We start from the raw sequence: 19,361 nt of genomic DNA, 5'->3' as shown, positions 1-19,361 counted from the left end.
CCCTAAGTGCATGAACAACAACAGGCTTTATCTGTAAACCTGGCTATTTTAAACTGTATACAACAACATCGTAATTGCAGCCTTTTTACACATGTGGGTTCTTAAAAAAAGACAAAGTATTATGACCACACAAGAAGTCAACAGGGCAGGTAAGCCAATATTTAACAGTCTTTTGGCTCATGGCAAGATGCAGTAAAAAGAGTACTTAAGAACTGCAGATGCAGGTTCAATTGCTTTTTAGGTTAATTAGATTTCATTGACAGTGCAATTAAAATATTTCTCAAGTCTTTCTGTAGTGCTGTGGTCCAAAGGAAGGTATCTTTATAACTAGCATGGTTGGAAAGCAAGAAAGAAGCACATTTCAATAAATTCCCCCCATGCTCCGTGATCTCTATACTTAACTAAAAAACAGGAAAAACAAACACTGTTTTTTATAGACGACAGAGTATCAAAAGTGCATGATTTTAGAAACTCATCATGTTTTCATAAACACTGATAGACATTTTCCTTCTATGTGGCCACAGCTGGTACCATTCATTTATCTGCTATTTGATACTATTTTCATATAACAGCAAAGTCAAGTAGAAAATTTAGACTGTGTGCAGAACACTAATTATTTGCACGTGCAAGACTTGAGGTGTCAAAAATAATCTACACTGAAGGCCTCATGCTCAAACAATAATTTAGATCTTCAGTAAGATGTGTAGTATCTCTGGAAAATATTGAAAAAATATGCTGATTTACAGCATGTTTTAACTACGAAGTTTTAGTAGTTTATACAAAACTGTAGCATAGAAAAAAAAATCCTTCAAAATTTTCAATGTCAGGCTGAAATTATAATTCAGTTCCAAATAACAAGAAATGTTAAGCCGAAAGAAAAAAGAGACTTCTTACTCAATTGTGTTTCAGGAAAAGACATACATAGTACTGGTTTTACTGTCTGATGGAAGATAGCAAACTTGGTTCTGCCAAACCAGTGAAGAAAAATGTCAAACTTTCACTAACCATACCCTCCATTATATTTAAAAGGAGGATAAAACGGAAAATAAAGCTGCCACAATAGCATATGGAAAGATAACATAATTTTTGAGAAGTGTTTTAGTAGCATCTTAAATTGCACCCTGAAGTAAACTAGAACATTTGGCAGTGTAAGATGAAATAGCATAAAATGCCCTTTAAGGCAAGCTCCCTAAGATACCAAGTTATATTTTAACTCATTTTTCCAAAATTATCCTCTGTACAGACCATTATGGTTAATTCATTTAAGATGACAAATGTATGGAATCACAATAACATCCACCCACCAGAAGAAAAATTGCATAAGGTTTCAGAGAGAAAAAACCCAAACCCTCACATTTCAGTACCATCTCTCTTTTTACTTTAATAAGTGATTAGAAAAAACATTTGCTAGGCTCTTTAGTGCCTTTAAAAGATCCAGAAGAAATGGGGGAGGGAAGTTTTAAAGAGGTAAACACAGCTACACCTACTGTGATACAAAAAATGAATCTCTTGGAGAAACAGCAAAATCTCAGTGGTCACTGGGGTTTCTTTGGGCAAACACACACATATGGTTGAAATAATTTTATTATTTTAATTACTAGAGACTAACTCAAAATTATATAAAATTGAGCTAGAATTACAATGTTTTTCTGTTTTCTTTTTATCACTCTTACCTTGACTAAGATGTTCATGATAGATAGAGGCAAGGTTAGGAAGATGCTGCTGAAGATGAGATGTTAGCTCGGCATGTGAATTAATCTGTACAAGCTCTTCTTCACAGCCAGACTCTTCCCCATCAAAATCAGCCATATTTTTCTCCGATTTTGCACTGACTTGGGAACTGCTGCAACTGACATCATCTGCACTTAGCATATCATCAACCATGTGCCTATAAAAGAAGAGTATCAGAACGGACAATATCAAAGAGAAAGTTGTTTAGAGCAGACTACAAGTGAGTAGACGTTTCCCTCGAGCTAGTCAGGATGAATCATCTGTCTGAACAACAGCCCTTCATATGAATTTGAAAAACAATGAAAGATAAATTGAAGGTCTCACTATCATGATGATTGTGTTGACTTCTTTAATGTTAACTGAATACAGCATTTTCCAAAACAATTTTAACTTTTTCTTAAATGCTCATTTATTCAATACAAAAACTTTACAAAAAACCTCAATCAGGTGTTAATAAAGCACATCACTGTGTAACTATCCGAGATAACTATCACTTCTGTTAGACAAAATTATCCTGAATTATACTAAAATGTTCATACAAATTTCTGCCCAAACAGAACATTTTGCTACCACTTTTATTTCTGTTATAGAAGGAATCAAAAGAAACGTCAAGCTACCTACCCGTCATGGTGATGGTGGTGATGGTGGTGGTGGTGGTGATGTTGTGGTCCAATGAACTGTCGACAGTTAAATAATTCATTTCCAATAGTTTCCCCAAGGAAGTCCCCCGTGTGAGTTATACAAGAATCCTGAGACCCTTGTGAAATGTGAGCAGTGCTCATTTCCCCTGTCATATCATGCTCTGTATCCTCAGCATGAGAACAAGCATCCAGCATTCTAATTCGATTATCCACCGGTGTCACGGAGTCACTGTTAAAAACATGGTCCTTTCCTGCCCCATTATTTGCACCGCTCCTCTCCGATGTCCCCTGTGAATCTCCCAGACAGATGCCTGTTTGTGATTCCAGTTTCCTGCTTCGTAGATCTGTGCTCCTACTGCTTTTCTGGGGATTATGACCCCTATCTTCTTCCTCTTCATCATCCTCCTCTTTGAGAGCTTCAATATCTGCAATATCTTCAGATTGCACCTCGCTGCCAGGGCTTCCAGCAGATTGGCTGGCGTGACTGGAGTTGGCCTCGTTACTGGATCCATCACTGTGGCCACTGCTACTACCAGGACCGCTACTGCCATCCTCACCACTGTTGGCTGTCTCATCAGAGCTTCCTTGCATGGATTCCTGAAATATTTTTTTTTTTTTAAGATTGGTGGAAAAAAAAACACACCACTGAAAATATATAATCAACCTAACCATCATTCGGACACTATTCTTCATTTATGAGGAAATGTGTCAAACCTACAAATTTTCATTCATTCTGTCTCAATTTGGTTGCCAATGACAAAATGCTCTGAGCAAGATTCAGATTTAATAATTTAAATCTTGCATTACCTTATTTGTAAGAGGGTATATGTGCAGGCTTTGCACATACATACAGTCACAGTGTGACAGACAATGTGTCATGCAATCCCTTACTAAGAGATTAATCTAACTGAAATACAATTTAAATACAGGAATCTGTTTGTTTGAGGTGTTTTTTTGTAGCGCACTTGCTCGCAGACAAGGTACACTATACTCTATGTAAACTGCATGGAACATATGTAAATATTCTAGCTGTCCACCATCCTGCTGCAGGTAACCATACATGCTACATACCTGCTCAGGATTTGAAACCACTACAGAAAAAAATTATTTCCATAGCTAATAACAGGCAACTCAGTAACTAAATTCACAGACTAAGATTTACACTCTTACCTCCGTATCTGAAAGTCGCTGCTGTACATGTTTTGTTCTGTTAATAAGCTGCTCTTCCATTTCAATATCACTGCCTCCACTCTGATGGGTGTCACTGTTGTCACTGCTTTGAGGGCTTGCTGCTGGTGACCCTAGTTCAAAACCACATTTCCCAGTTACTTTGTGATATATATTAATTGGAATGTAACAGCACTACATAAATCTGTCTCAAATGTTGAACACAACAGCGTTCTTCCTGCAAACAGTTGAACAAGGGATGTAACTCAAACAATCAGTGTACCTAAACACTATAAATTCTTTTCAGAACACTGAACATTTTACTACAAAATTTGTATTCTGTCTCTTCTTGCCAGTATACAGCACAGCTATGTGAATTTCCTAGATTCTACACAAAATATAATTTTCCTTTGACTTCTCATAAAAACGTAACTGCAAACTTTTACTAGTTGTTCTTCTATTCATATTTGATAGCTGTAGAAAAACACTGTAGTATCCAATGTATCAGATTGTGGTGTACTTCTAAAACTATACTTACAAGGTGAAGGGGCTGCTCTTCTGAGCTCCTCTTCTTCTGAAGGAAAAAAGCAGGATGGAAAAATAAGTGACTAAAAATCTTTTTCTCAGCATATAGTTGTCCATGATTCATAAAAATCAGCAGTAGGAAAAGAAGGAAACTACAGTAAAATGGTTTGGCAGCACCTTTAGTAATGACTGTGGGGAAATACACAGTCGAGTGAAAAAAAAAAACAAAAACAAAATCCACAAATAGCATGTAATATCAAAAACTAGGTAAAAATCAGATATGCTTTTGTAAGATCTTATGTAGCTATGTAAGTTACAGATGTTCAGCAGAACAATAGTTAACTGAAGAGTTACAGACCATCCTCTGAATTAAAAAAAACAAAACCAAAAAACATACTACTTTAGATATACTAACAGAATTGATCTGAAATAGAAAGCTTTCCAAGTGCGCTCACAATTCGTCTTTATACTCAATTTCTGCTGGAAAAATATGCCAGCATGACACTTCTTAAAAATATTTCAAGTAGAAAGATCTATACATCCTTTTTGTCCAAACTCAACAAGGAGACTATGAAATTTAAAAATTTGACTACCAGATCTATTGAAAAACCACATACCTTTTTTGTTTCCCATGGGTAGATTGGTACTCAGTAAAGATGCAAAAGAACTTTGTTTTGACAGCTGAGCCTTAGCTGCTAGTGCATTATTCCACAGTGCTTTTATAAGCATTGATGCCAAATACAAGGTCTATAAACAAAACCAGGTAACAGAGCCATTAAGAAGCAGTAGGTTTTGCATAAAAAGATCCACTGTTAATCTTTCTATATGCCAATGCTACAGTTCAACAAAATAAACGAATGCACAAAATAATGTTGTGTGAAACACTTTTTAACTTCAGACATCAAGTTAAAATCTTCTATCAGTGGTTATGCAGTCTTCAAAAGTCTCTGAAAAAGATTCTAAGTCAAAAGCCAAAAAAGGCCTACTTGAAGAAACATGACAACTTTACTCGTATAGCTGCTGCTCTTATGCACTACTGAATATTACTTTTATATGCATTCCTTTGGAAAGACAAAGACAAATCCGTAATGCTTGATTATTATACTAACATAACTTCTTTTCTCGATATGGTCATTTTGCTTGCCTTGTCTTTACCTGTTCAGTGTGAGCACTTGGATGAAGAGTTGAGACTAGGTTAAGAAGATGTCTAAGTGGGACAGGGTCCAAGTTTTTGATCAAAGAGGGAAACAAGTCATGTATGTAACGACTGCAATGCTTTAGCTACAAAGTACAAACAAAAAGAGAAGGTAACAGGAACAGTGAAATAAACTTAAAAAAAAATTTCAAAGATTGGTAAAATTGCAGCAATTTAACAACATATTTGCACAAATTCTCAGGAAGCACTTGTCCACTAATTCCGAACTACATCAGACTTGCAATTTTGACTAAACTTAATGTTTACATTGTAAAGCATGTTATGTTTAGTGAAATCCTATGTAACAATATCTTCCTTAGTTCCAGTCCTAAGAGATTAGTGAAAAGAAGAACTGAAAGTTTATTTTGTATTTTAACTTAAATATAAATTCTAAAATATTAGTGCATATGCTAAATCCTGAGGGAAGCAATATTTGCAGTTATTCTCTTGTTAGCAGTGGTAAATACAAATAAGGACATTAGAGACTAATAGGAGACTGAGAGAACAGACTGTGTGAACTGTGTAAGGATTATTTATAATTCTTTTGTTTTTCCAGTAATGGATGTCAAAAAATATGACAATGTGTTTAGCTAACGACTCTATTTACACATTGAAGTGACAGTGCTCCTAGATGTTTCCTCTTAGGATAAATGCTGCTTTTCATAGTCACCCAAAAGGGTTTCATTATGTTTGCAATGATATTGGTATTCAAAAAATAAAATAATGGTTACAGGAAGCTTCTAGAAAACATTATTAATGTTGGTTACTACATATGTACCTCAAAAAGGTTTTTTTTTATTCTTTATTTATTTTATTTTGCCTTCTTGGCATATGAAATATCCATGTCAGCAGTTTCTGGGGTACAAGCCATCTTCCACAGGATTCAAACCAGAATGAAATTATGTGGGCTGTATACAAGGATGCATTTAAACATCTTGAGATAAATTCTGTCAAAAAGTTAGTTTAAAAGGGGAAATTATATCATTTAAGGCCTTTTATTCTTTTAGTCAAATGTGTCAGCCTTTTAAACAATATTAGAGGTTTAAACCTTTTACAGGAAGTAATCAGGACATACTTAATTCTGATATCAAACGTATATTTAAAATATCAGTATGTCAAAACAAACATGTGAACTGCAAAGGAATTACTGCATTTGGGTAATTATATTAAGTTCTTAAAATAGTATCAAAGATAGAAAAAATCCAGATGTCTAACACTAGTGTGAGTTACTGTATGTGTGAAAACACAAGGAAGGTAAAATATCACTTCAAAAATGTAAGTGAAATAACTAATTATTAATTACTGTGATACAGAAAATTGTTGGAGCCTATTAGAGTGAATGCTGATATAATGAGCAGTTAATAACATACCAGCTGCATGTTATAATAACAATGGATTATAGAGGTTTCAGAATTTGTATACAATAAGATTTGACTGAAACAAATAACAGAAATACTGAACATATAAAAAAACCTCTTTCAAATTCTAGTTTCTATAAAAGTATGTTCCTTATACCTGTTCAAAAAGATCGATTTTGTCTGACCTTCGACTGTAAATTTTCAGAAAAATTGACACTGAAACCTTGTTTTCTGTGGGTTTTTTGTTTGGTCTTTTTTCATGGGGTTTTTTTTTGCCTTTGTTTGTTTTGTTTGGGTTTTTGTTTAAGTAATAAAGGCAGAATGAAACAATGGAAAAACAGTTTCCACAACAGGAAATCAAAACGTCTACTGTATTCAAATCCCCTAAATAAAAAATTCGCAGCCTAAAATAAAAAGCATAGTAATCCACTAAAAGTAGCAAACAAGTATATCTTTCTGAAGGAAAAAAAGCCTATCAGAGTTTCCAGGTTTATCAAGCAAAAAATAACATCTCCGTGCCTTCTATAGATTTTAACACCAGCACTGTAGCACAGCTGTAAACTTCACTGCCACAATTTTCACCTCATCGTTCTCATCCCGAGTAACAGAAATGGAAGCTGCAATATATAGGAGTAAGGTGATTTAGCACTACAGTAAAAATACTACATCTACCCTACAGTCTTCACCCCCATTCTTAATGAAAACACTATGCCCTTGCTGTACAGCTCCATTTTTTTCTTGTATAAAAGTAGCCTAGGGGAATTTTTGCATCTAATAAAAAAAAGCCCAAACAGTAATTGTGGCAGTTACCTAACTTAAAATTTTGGTCAGCAAAACACTCAGACAGACAAGAAAAAATAAGAGACTCAACTTTAAGAATGTAAACAAAAATCAACTTGCCATTTTTTGGGTTTTTATCACTTCTGCAATTATAAAAATCTTACATATACCTGTGCTGCAGCCCAAATACAGTCTATATGTTGAGTACTAAGTCTCCCTTCAGCTGCAAGAAAATTCAGAATCACTTGGCACTGTTTGATGATCTGCAAAGCGAGAACATATTGAAGAAAGATTTACTAGAACAAGAAGTTACTCCTCCATGTTTATACTAAAAATAACGGTAATTTTATACAAACCTCAATATGTAAATTTGGTCCAAAAATGTGCTCAACTACATTGTTGCTGATAAGCCAGTCTGCAAGCTCTTTTGCAATTGACCTAGAGATGAAAAGAGTGGAAACATATGTAAAATTATCTGTCTATAATACATACACTGTGCTCTTCCCTAGCACAGCATGTCTTCCAAATTAGTATCTGTAATTGTAGTAAGCATACAAAAACTTTTCTGAACTCAAAGCACATTCAACATACACTCATTCAGGTAGGAAGCAAATTACATCTGTATTTTTTTCTTTAGCTGGAAGAGGAATGCCAAATATCAACATTTCCCACCCACCCCTCTGAATCAGTAGCAAACATGTAACCAACAATTCTACCAATCTGATCAGTTAATAGAGCTCAACCGACCACCTGCAGACCACTTTCAAAGACCTCACAGGTAAGGTTTTCATACACACTGCTATTTAATCCATGTTTATATTGAAATTCCAGAACTACTGAGTTCACAAATATAGCTAAAGGTGGGAGCGATAGAAATTATTTTTTAAAGAAAACCACTTAAGTATTGGATTCTCTTGCCCAAATAGCAATCAATAAGGCTTTAAAAACCTATGTTTTACATGATCATACTTACACAGATGGAGCATACAGATACTTCAAAAGTCTCACTTTGCCTCATTCATAACAATAGTGAACTTCACCCACTGCCAACCCATAAGCAAACATTAGAACAAAACAGGACATGGAAACTGAATTTTCCAAAACAAAAGCTGAACTTCCAGAAAGGACTGCCCTGTCTAGAAACTAGTGCATAAGCTCTTTCCTACTCCTTCCTTTCAAGCAAATGTTTGTTTACCCAGATTTTGGCACCAGAAGCAATTAGAGGACATCACAGTACCTAAAGCACAGCCTGTAGTTTAAATGGCTCTGGAATAAAAGCGCTCTGTTTCACAAGGAAGAGAGGATGCAAGGGAGGAGGCGTCTTGGAGGACTACTGGAATTATTATTACCACTGCTAACTGTGTCACTTTTATGGTCACTATTAAAATTCCAAGATTGCCAATATTTATCATCCACAATAAGAACACAAGATTCTTTAGGTAAAAAGAGACTGCCTTTGTAGGTCTTCCAAACAGGATTCACTTTTCTGGGACATGTTGCCGGTTCGTCACTCGTTCTGAATTGCCTAAGCCTTATGGATGGACTCAGCATAGTTCCTATTACTCAACACACACCATTCCTATACTATCCTCTTCGAATTCCAGGACATGAAGAATCAAATAGTCTTATACTCTTCAAAAAATATAATGTCCCCTGACATTTAGGTAATACCTGGCTTGCAAGGTACAGCAATTTACCAACTGTATTATTTATGGCTTATTAATAAATTAGTTCCCATACCATAAAGTCAGTTTGACAGGGTACCCGCTCAAAGAAGGATAAAAAAGATGCCAGGTCTGCTGCATGAAATCCTGATCTGCTTAACTTCCTACAGCCTCACTTCAAAACAAAACCAAAACCCAACCACTACTACCCCAAAGATCCCTACACCCAAACCAAGCTTTGGAGCATGCGCATTACAGATTCATTCAGGGCCTCGACTTCTGTCAAACAAAATCTGAAATGAGGCCTTTCACATGTCAGCTGTGATTTTGCAGATTTTACAGCTAAAGGAACTTACTATTAATTTGCGCAGATGATACTTTAGCACTGAACATGGCTCTAAAACATGCTCTTAGCCACCTGTCTCCATGCTGACATGCACAAGTGACTGTAGTGGCATTGCTCATCTAGCTCAAGAGACTATAGCTCTGTCAGACAACTGGTCAACTTGGTATTACAGATTCACCTTAAATCAAAAGTGCCCAGCTCACACTCTGAAAACTAAATGCAGCCTGCAAAAAAGTTCCCTGGATTTATAGCCTATTTGCCTGAGCTCCTTCTTATGGCTTCACATTGCTTCCCCTTGCTGTGGGCAGAAGTACTCCTCCTACATCATCAAAATATAAGCAGAAAGCCTCCTAGTTTGCATTTTTCACATATAAAAGGTAGACAGATCTGGTCACATGGGTGAACATACAGCCAATAGATGCAGGAGACCTGAAAGGATGCATTTCTGGTTAAGAAAAGTGAAAAGAATCATTGCATATGGTCCTTCGTAAGAGGCAAAAGTTTTAACACCCGAGTCGTAAGTCAATGAAGGTAATTTTGTTCCAGGACCACTTAATTTCTTCTTAGGTCTGAACTTCAAAACCTGTACCTTTCAGAATGAATCCCAGATAAACACTGCTAGATTCACTAGGTGATGATAATATGAGAGAACATACACCTCAGTATGTTCTTTAAACCAGATACCATATCCATTAGACAATGTATCGAGTCCTATGTTGCATTTTAGCTACTCCAAATGAAAGAACAAAAAATTTCTTATAGAGTGAGTTCTTTTGCATTTTCTTAAATTAGTATGGCAGTTACTAATCATATTAGTTACTATCTCTAATCTGCAAAGTTTTTCTTCTGAGAAATAATGGATTATTCTGATGAAGGAATGCCTTTTTTTGATGGATGTATTCTCAGCAGTAAAAGGCTCTTTATCCTGCTGGTGAGCTCAACTGTGATATGGTATCTCAGATTTCTGAAGGTAAACATTCATTTGATATGGATTTGTTGAGAATGACCAAAACCAAGAGGATCCTTGTGAAACACAGAATGCAGCCTTTGTGTTTCACAAAGAGAATTGTTCCTCCCAGAAAGTTTTGCTGAGGGCACACCAATCACTAAATATACTGCCTTTTAAAATGACAAAGTTGTTATCGGCACTAAATATTTTATTCTCTGATATACTAAGAAATACATTTATGGTAGCAGATTCAAGGATTCACCAAAGAAAGCTAATTTCAGTGTAAAAGAAGGATGTTTGAATTATTTCCTGAACACTTTAATTTCAGGAAAGTTATTTTTGTCTGGTGGTTCTCCAGCTCCTTGGTAAACTCCTCACACTTTCAAACAGAGTGAATACCTTAACTCAAGCAATTCTAGAACTTCATATAAATAAACTGCCAGCCTATGAATAAAGTAACCTATGATTTAGGTTTGTATGCTGTCATTTATCCCATTTTTACTTGAATAATTATCAAAAGCCTATGGCTTTGAGAAATTACTGATACACTCAAGTTCATAAAAGTTCACTGAGCTCTGAGTTGCCCCAGTCAGCAGGACAACGTAGAATAACTTTTTATTAAAAGACTGAAAGTATAATTTTCAATATTTTTCAATGTGGTTTAATTTTGATTTCTAGCTACGTTGAAGTTTCTTTCATATAGTCTGTAGTTTTTGTAATTCAAAAGTATTTTTTCACAGAGCAATTTGCAAGTTATTACATGACTATGACTATACAAGATCACTACAATTCAGGTAACCTAACAAGAACCCAATTTTCCGTAAAAATATGCTCAAATTTTCTTTTAAATAAGTTCTTCAAAAGGTTATAGAAAAATTTTCCTCCTTCATACTGAAGGAAATAGTGAGAGTGAAAAACATGCATTATGACCGAAGTATAGATACACTTTTCCCTCTAACATGAAAGTAGCCGTACAGAGAAAGCTTTTACAGATTAGATATCTGAATCGTAGTAGGATGACTTAGTAAATCTTAGTAAGAACATTCACCTCAGTAATAACATATATTAGCTATTTTTCATGGATATAGTAATTGTGATAGCAAGAGGAAAAGTCATTTAAAGAATATGACATTCTCTGTGAGTATGTGTTGTAGGTAAGGGAGAAAGAGAAGAGAATGAGAAAGGAAAGGCAGCAGCTACTCTAGTTTAATCATCTCTGAATCTTTCTCACACTGGAAATCCACATAATATATTGGGCTCCATGATCTTTAGACTTAATCAATTTCCCCCTAGACCTTTAATTTAAATTCACTGACAATACATGTCTGTCAAAAATAACTGTTTTATTTCCAATAAATGAAATTCAGGCACTTCTAACATTAGTTTCCCCACGCATTCCATGAGACTGAGAGGAAGAGTGGAAGCTATGCAGTTTCTGATATAACCTGATGTTTGTGAACTGTACTTACAAACGAGTAAGTAAGCGAGTACTGGAGCTTTAATTTTGTTCATTATTGTAAATAAAACTATCTGTCAAGAAACTACAGTTTACACATTTTCCTGGTAGGTTAAAGAATGCCCCTCTATAATAGGACTGGGTTAAAGTCCTAGAAACATTTTAATCTAAGGCTGTGGTGCAATACTTGGTAGCCACATGATGACCCAAATCCAGGAACAAATCCCACAGCAAAATAACCCCCCCAGAGAAAACCCTATTTATCCAGCCAGTCAATTTCCCAGCACAATTCATCACGCAGCTACAAAAACACACCAGCTCAGTACTGGATGAAATACAACAGCAAGACAGCAGTATCATTGAAAAATATCATGTAAAACCTTAAAAGAAAAAATATAGAAATATAACAAGCAGCTTGCAAAGGATGAAGACAAACATTTCTTAACAAAATCACTGAAATAGCATCTACAACATAACGGATGGGAAACACTGATCTCAACTATTTAGAATCAGGAATGCAAAGAGAATACAGCAGGCACCTTCCCAGCACACATTCAAGCATATGTTTTTGTTTATGAGCACACAATTTCTTATTTGATGGTCCAAAACCACCACTCTGCCATAATCTTGAGTATTTATTAAACTGCTATATATATATCACTAGTAAGGTGTATGCTACTAGAAAGAAACAATAGAGAGTTGAGTGAAAAATTTTACCACTATTTTTTTTCAGAGCAAATTTTACAAGATGCCTGGATGTGGAATAGAGAGAAGGGAAGAGGCATTTAAATGATGTGGCTATAAATTCAGTTTGTGAGCTCAGACAAAAATTGAGAAAGCAAGAGTTAACGTGAGGTAAGAGAACAGTGGTGAAGTGAAAAAGCAATACAAAACTTGCCGTCTAATATCTCAAATAAATAAGGAAAGAGAGAGAAAAGAAAGGAGGAGAAATAGTCCAGACCTTCCTGTTCACGGGTGCAAGGAATTTTGGACACCTGAAATTACTCTGCAAGAAGCTTTTAAAGCAAGAGTAATCAAGTTTTTAAATGAGATGGGAGGTTGTCTCAGCATCAACCTGAATCCTGAAACTCAAATTCTTGGCTGCCTGCCAAGTGAAGAGCAAAACAAAATATCTCTTCACATGTGATTTCCACAAGCTGACCATGTCCTCATTAAGGAAAAAACACCACTTTTCCTCTTGTGGTCCAAATAGCACAAAAAAAAAAATCTTTCCCTCCCTGAAAGGCATGATCATTTTTCACTATCCAACATCATCAAAATAGTTTCAGGAATCACTGTTCGCAGACTTGAAGACTCTTCTGTTCAGTGTCATAATTTCTAGCTTCAATGGATTTCATACTCTTCAGTACCTTAGATTGCAAAGGATTTGACTCTATCTTAAGAACAAGGAATAGCTAAATTAAAAGTGTATCTCAGCGATACTATGAAACTGAGTCACTGAGACATTGCACATATCTGGACAATATGCAGACTCAGTCACCGCGAACCCTCAACCCTAGACAAGACGGTCAAGTAAACATAATCTAAAAAGACATACAAATACCTACAGCTAGAGAACAGATTTCTCTGTCTTAGTTTTCTGCTGCTTTCAAGTGCAAATTGTGAAAGCCAATGTTTTCCTAGACAGAAGATGCTTTAGCTTGTCCTACCATGGAAAAATTTGCAACCATGCAGATAAAAGCTACTGCTGCATAATATTTGCTAAAAAATCCTGATGATACTTCAAAACAAAAGAAAGGAAGTGCTAGGACTAATTGGCAGATTTTTTATTTTTTTTTTTTAAAAAAGATACCTCCCGCAAACCCACCTTATCAAGATACAGAAGGAGAAATCCCAAAGGTTGACAGTTCCAAATGCATCTGGAAAAGTCAAAACACATAATGGGGATGACCAGACATAAGGAAAAACATCTTCCTTCAATAAATCTGCAGAGGCTACAAAGGTACAAAATAAAGCTTAGACTTCCCTTCTCCATTAAGGAAACAAAATAGGAATGAAAAGCTTTCCTTTCACTGCTCATTCAATCACTGCCAAATCCGTAAGTGCCTTCTCATCCAAAACTTTCTCATGAACAGAGTCTCTAATGAGGGAAGCTTTGTATTGAACAAGTTGTAGAAGTGAGACATTTTCCCCACCCTTCTGCAGCAGCCTTTTGTGATTATTTGGCTGGAAGAAATCAGTGATTTCAAAAGATATTGAAGATGAACAGCAATGCTTGACACTGATTTATTTGTACCCAACTTCTCAGGTAAAACACCAGAATGACTGGAATTCAGATTAAAAAAGCATCACATCCCACAAAAGTGGAAAAGAAGGTCTTCTGTTCATGCTGCATTCCTTTCAAATGACAGGCTGTTTACAGATGCCCTTGCCAAGAAAGTAATATCCCAAATGAGAATTTGACAATTTCCTTCAGCTTTAAAATAACTCTGATGTTCTTGCATAGTACATCTGCTCTTCTGCAGGAAGATTTAAGCACCCTTCTTTTTCCCCTGTCGATAGATTTCCTTTTTTACATTTGACACAGAAAATCAAATAGCTTTTTATTAGGCTTAACTGGCAGAGTAACTTCTTGTTAATGTCCCTTAATTAGTTACTACTAGTTAAAAACTACTTCATTCACAATGTGTTTAAGATAAATTAACCAAGAAATACCTCAGTTACAGATTTTCAACATGAAGAAAGGAAGAAAATAAACAGATAAAATTGAGTTTTGGCAGTCCCAGTGTAACAATACACCATCAAATGGCAGTACAATATTGAAAATAGCCCAGCCAATCAAGCCACCTCACATGCTCAATGTGTTATGCTCCTGTAGTATTTACTTCTACTGCTACAGAACTAGGGGCTTTGGAAAAAAACCCAAAACTTCTCCCAGGGCACAAAATATATTATTAATAATATCAATATATATGTATATACTATATTAATATTATAATACATCAGCATAAATGTGTGGTTACATTTATTACAATAATGCAAATTTTTGGAAATGTACATGAGCTTAATGATACTACATTCAGTCTTCATCAGATCATAGCAAGATATTAGTGTCATACTTGACAAGAATTCTTTTTTTCTGACACTATGTATCAAAATTTACTTTGCAATAAATGGATAGAATGGATTCATGTTCACCTACTGATTTACTGACAAAGGACAAGAAAAAGTTGATCACGAGTGGTTAGTTGTTTTGTATTCTTAAGGTATTTTCGTATCTTCACAGAAGCAAAACCGCCCTAGATCCCAATTCTTTGTTTTTAAAATATCTACCTACTATCATAAATTTCACTTCATATATTGAAGCTGCTATTTACATGCAAGCTACAGCATTGTGGTCTTGACTGCTGCCAGATTTCACTAAGCAGGTGTTAAAATAAAACCATCTATAATAAAACTACCCAGACAAAAGAGCAAGCCAACTGCTACTGTAACAGACTTCTCATTAATGAGGAAAAGATAGCAGAGAGTGTGTCTGTAGTGAGACAGATATGCACATGGATACGATCCCCAAGATATATGTAAAGAGTGTATCACACCCCAAGGTAAACATGAACAGTATATCACAAGTAAGTAAAATCCTACATTTTACATACTTTGACTATTATTTCCAAAGAACAGCTATTTCAACTACCTAAATACATACTTTAGTCTAAATTCTAGACAGCTCTAACATTAAGTTTTGAGTTACTACAAAAATCAATACATTTCCTCACTGGAATACAATCCCATGCGTGAATCTTCTTGAAGATTTATGGGAGTCCCCTTTAGAATAAACACACCTGAAGTACACAAATAAGGACTTTGAAAAAGATCAATAAATAGCACAGCCTCACAGACTTGATGAAAAACTAATAACAAGGCTGGGAGACACTGATGGCAAGACAAGTCTTAGTTAACTAAATGATCAGGAGAAACGAGAAGATGGCAGAAATACTACTTGGATATGAATTAGCTGGCTCCTATTTATACATCACGATGGAGATAATGACCTGTTATAGGTATTTATTATTTCAGTATCTACATTTTTCTAAAGGTTACCTTGACTCTATCTTTTAAGACAGTATAAGATCCAGAAACATTTAGAGATATTTTTAAAGTTATCATTTAAAACCATTTATTAACCCCCTAATTAGAGTATTTCTAATAAATGCCTCAGATTATCACTATTCCCACCGTGCATAATCCATAACAATAATACAGAAGAACTGCAATCACATAGCGCACTTAACAGTATTCAGAATAACGTTCCTACTTACGTTTCTGTGTCTGAAACTAATGACTCGTTGTTACACACATCATTGAAGGTATGAAGTTGGTTCTGTAGTTAGAAAAAGGAAGAGAAAAATTAAAATTTTATCTCAGTATTTTGTGAGGTAGCTATATTTGAAAATAGTATTAACAGTAAACAATTTTTTCTAGTACTTTCAGTGTTTTTACAGAAACCACTTTAACAAAAATTTGAACACGCGTTTTAGAAGGCAAGAGGGATCAGTTCTCTCTTTCAATAAAACTTTTTTTCACTAAAGCAATTAGATGATGTTACAAAACTCCACCCACTCCAGAAACCAAAACAGGGTGTGTAGCAGTCACTGCACACAGATCTTCATGAGCAATGAAACATGTACCACAACAGCAAAGATGTCTTTTGTCATCCTATCAGTGTTGAAAGTCTACAAAATACTGGAAAGTGGAAACTAAGTATTTTTATACAAAATGAAGCTTTGGAAGGTATCTGAAAAGATAAATTCAAGACATCCCAGAGAAAAGAAAAGCCTGTTAGAGGTTTACATCTCTTTTCCACCCCTTTCCTTAGCACCAACTTTCCAGATATAGAGATGGCTCTGTATACAATTCTTTACATGTATAGATTTACTAAATATTTAAAATTATGTGACAAAATTTGTCATCTTGTTTTCAAAAAAAAAAAAAATACACAGTTTTTGAAATTCAACTTTAACTTCTTGTGTAACTTTGTCAAAATATTTGTTCTTTCCTTTCGTGGAACAAGTCTGGTACACGGACTCTACAATTTGGCTGACAGCTAACCTCCTGCAGTCTTTACACAAAGATTTATTCATGTCCAATCTCCACAATTTTCAGAGGCAAAAATGTTTTTGAAGAAACAAAATTTAAAATATGCATTAGAATTAGTGAGACATGAGAGCCTGATTACACAATTACTAACAGACAAGTAACACATACTTCCAAATGAAACATATTTAGGAGTGGAAAAACATGTGAACAGAACTTCATGAAGAAATTGTTGTGACCAGTTAGAATTGGGTTAAATAAGGAAGTGAAAGGTCATTGGTTTTTCTGAAGACTTGTGCCCCAACTGAAAATGTTTTGAAAGGTATCACAGTGAAGGAGTACTGAACTGGTACTATCATCAATTTTAAATTCATGGTCACACGTTGATCCAGATTTCCCATACAAAACCCTTATCTACAGGAATTTTAACAAAAGGTGGTTTTTTTCATATTGGAATTTTCAAACAATTTTTATAATAATTTCAACTGAAGTCGTAGAATTCTGACACAGCAGCACACAACAAAGTACACATGGGATAGTGTTGCACCACCTTATTCTCACTCACCTACTAACATTTTTTCACTTCATGTTTCATTACCATGAAATGCCAGAGGGAATAAAAAACTTTTACAAATTTTTTTACCATATATGAAACATTGTAAAAAACTAAAGACTCCTGTGCCCAGACACTCGATTAATGTAACTCAAATGTGTTAGTTATGAAGTACAACAAAGGCACAGTCTTCAGCAAAAAAAGCTGAGAACAAAAAGGCATCTCCCTAGCTAGTCTTGTCTCAAGCCCCAGGCATCAAAGGTAATTAAACTTTCTACATAGGAAAACTATGCAAGAAAAATAAATATGCACCGTTCAAATTTTGCAGTGAATTTGTTCAGGAAAAACCTAACAATGCTACATTTGCATTTTCACTAATGCACAGAACCAAATAAATCGGAGTTGAAAAACTGAAAAAGGAAGGATGGCCAGATCAGTTATGAGTATTCATTTACACATATGTAAATTCATCTGTAACTGGAAGGCCAGAAAAACAGAGTCCTATTTGTAAGGGAACAGTAGAGAGAGAAAAGGGTATTTTGGAGCTGAACCACCTCAACAGAAGACTGGGAGATGAAACAAAAGAGAAGCAAGGTAACAAGAGAAATAAAGCTTCAGGTATATCTTGGTTTACATTTTGCTGCTCTTTTCTGTAGCTATTTCCAACTTCACATTCAACCATTCAAGCTTCCACTTTGCTAAAATTAACTTTCATGTGTTCAACCTTGTTTAGTAAATAAGAACTTTAGTCAGATGATATGACACATTATGTATATGCTACTCTTCAAGGGAGGCAAGTCTATATTTGGTGGTAAGCAAATATAATCCCTGTATGCCATACAGCATGTATTCTGTGAGTCTCAAGAGGTTCCATGAAACTGAAAGGTTTAATTTTAGGCCTGGTCACGTTAGCTGTCAGACAGGGGAAAAAAAAAAAGAAAAAAAAAAATCTCTTGGCAGACACAAATCAACACCTCCGTGTTAGAAGACATTCATCTGTTTAGACTCACTGATATTTTTGGTCGAAGATTTCTGTTTCCACAATGAGAGCAAAAGCACATTTATCTTGCAGAAGTAATAATCAGGCAAGCCACCAAAATTATTTGACCCAATCTATTTTAGTCTTGATCTTGTGAGTTGAAATTAGAATCTGCATCTGAGACAACTTTCCATATGAATTTTCAGAAGAAACGTTTCTTTGAAATGAAGTATATACTGAAAAGGTCACACTTTAAAATATTTTGCAAATAATTTTGTTAAAATTTTTCTCTGAATCTTCATGTCTATTTGCAAAATAAAATGAAGAATTGCTTCAAGGCTAAATGCTCAACTTGTGGCAAATGAAAGTCCAGGAAAGAAAAACATTTTGCAGTTGCAGGTATTGTAGTTCTAAAGTCTTGAATACAAAACAGGAAGTTGAAATTGTGTTGGTTGGGAAGAACATTTCAATGAAATTACTTTGACAAATTCTAGCCATCAAAGATATGAACAGAAAAAATAAACTTCAAAGAAGTAACCATGAAGGTACATGTGTAATAGAGATGGTTGTGTGAAAATTGTAACAAAGCTGAACTACACTGTGACTTTGTAAACACATCTTAACTTGCAATGAGGACAGAAAACTTCAGTAAGGAGACAGTCAATATTTCTGTAAATTTTGGTTCAGACTTCACACTCAAAGTTGCACAGGCCTGGCAATTAAGATTGCTCCAGGCAAGGCATACAAAACTAAATGAAACAAAATGTTTCTCAAACTCAAAAGTCAAACAAGAAAAATCAAAATAGACTTCTTCCAAAGATATTGTCGTAAGATCTTTAAAAAGAGAACCAAAGAGAAAATTTCCTATGATTTGAATGAGAAAGAAGAATAAATTGCCTCAGTGATCCTGAGCAGCTTTAGAGGCTGTTCATATAAAAAAAGACTCAATAACTTCTTAACAA

General features: G+C 35.0%; 1 protein-coding gene across 2 annotated transcripts in view; it reads right to left on the bottom strand.

Moving 5' to 3' along the window:
- USP34 (ubiquitin specific peptidase 34) overlaps positions 1 to 19,361 on the bottom strand; it is a 138,832-nt gene that overhangs the window by 75,149 nt on the left and 44,322 nt on the right. For both annotated transcript variants that reach the window (XM_042789260.1, XM_042789261.1), the window contains exons 8-16: positions 16,093 to 16,154; positions 7,754 to 7,835; positions 7,568 to 7,660; positions 5,220 to 5,345; positions 4,682 to 4,811; positions 4,078 to 4,113; positions 3,543 to 3,673; positions 2,353 to 2,969; positions 1,674 to 1,888 (exon numbers count right to left, since the gene is read on the bottom strand). In XM_042789260.1, the coding sequence (XP_042645194.1) occupies positions 1,674 to 1,888; positions 2,353 to 2,969; positions 3,543 to 3,673; positions 4,078 to 4,113; positions 4,682 to 4,811; positions 5,220 to 5,345; positions 7,568 to 7,660; positions 7,754 to 7,835; positions 16,093 to 16,154 (1,492 nt within the window). The remainder of the gene's footprint in view (positions 1 to 1,673; positions 1,889 to 2,352; positions 2,970 to 3,542; positions 3,674 to 4,077; positions 4,114 to 4,681; positions 4,812 to 5,219; positions 5,346 to 7,567; positions 7,661 to 7,753; positions 7,836 to 16,092; positions 16,155 to 19,361) is intronic.

This window comes from Tyto alba, unplaced genomic scaffold, assembly GCF_018691265.1.
Source record: "Tyto alba isolate M040663 unplaced genomic scaffold, T.alba_DEE_v4.0 Super-Scaffold_16, whole genome shotgun sequence".
Lineage (NCBI taxonomy): Eukaryota > Metazoa > Chordata > Aves > Strigiformes > Tytonidae > Tyto > Tyto alba.
The sequence above is the reverse complement of the archived record's forward strand: the minus strand, read 5'-3'. Positions and strand labels throughout refer to the sequence as shown.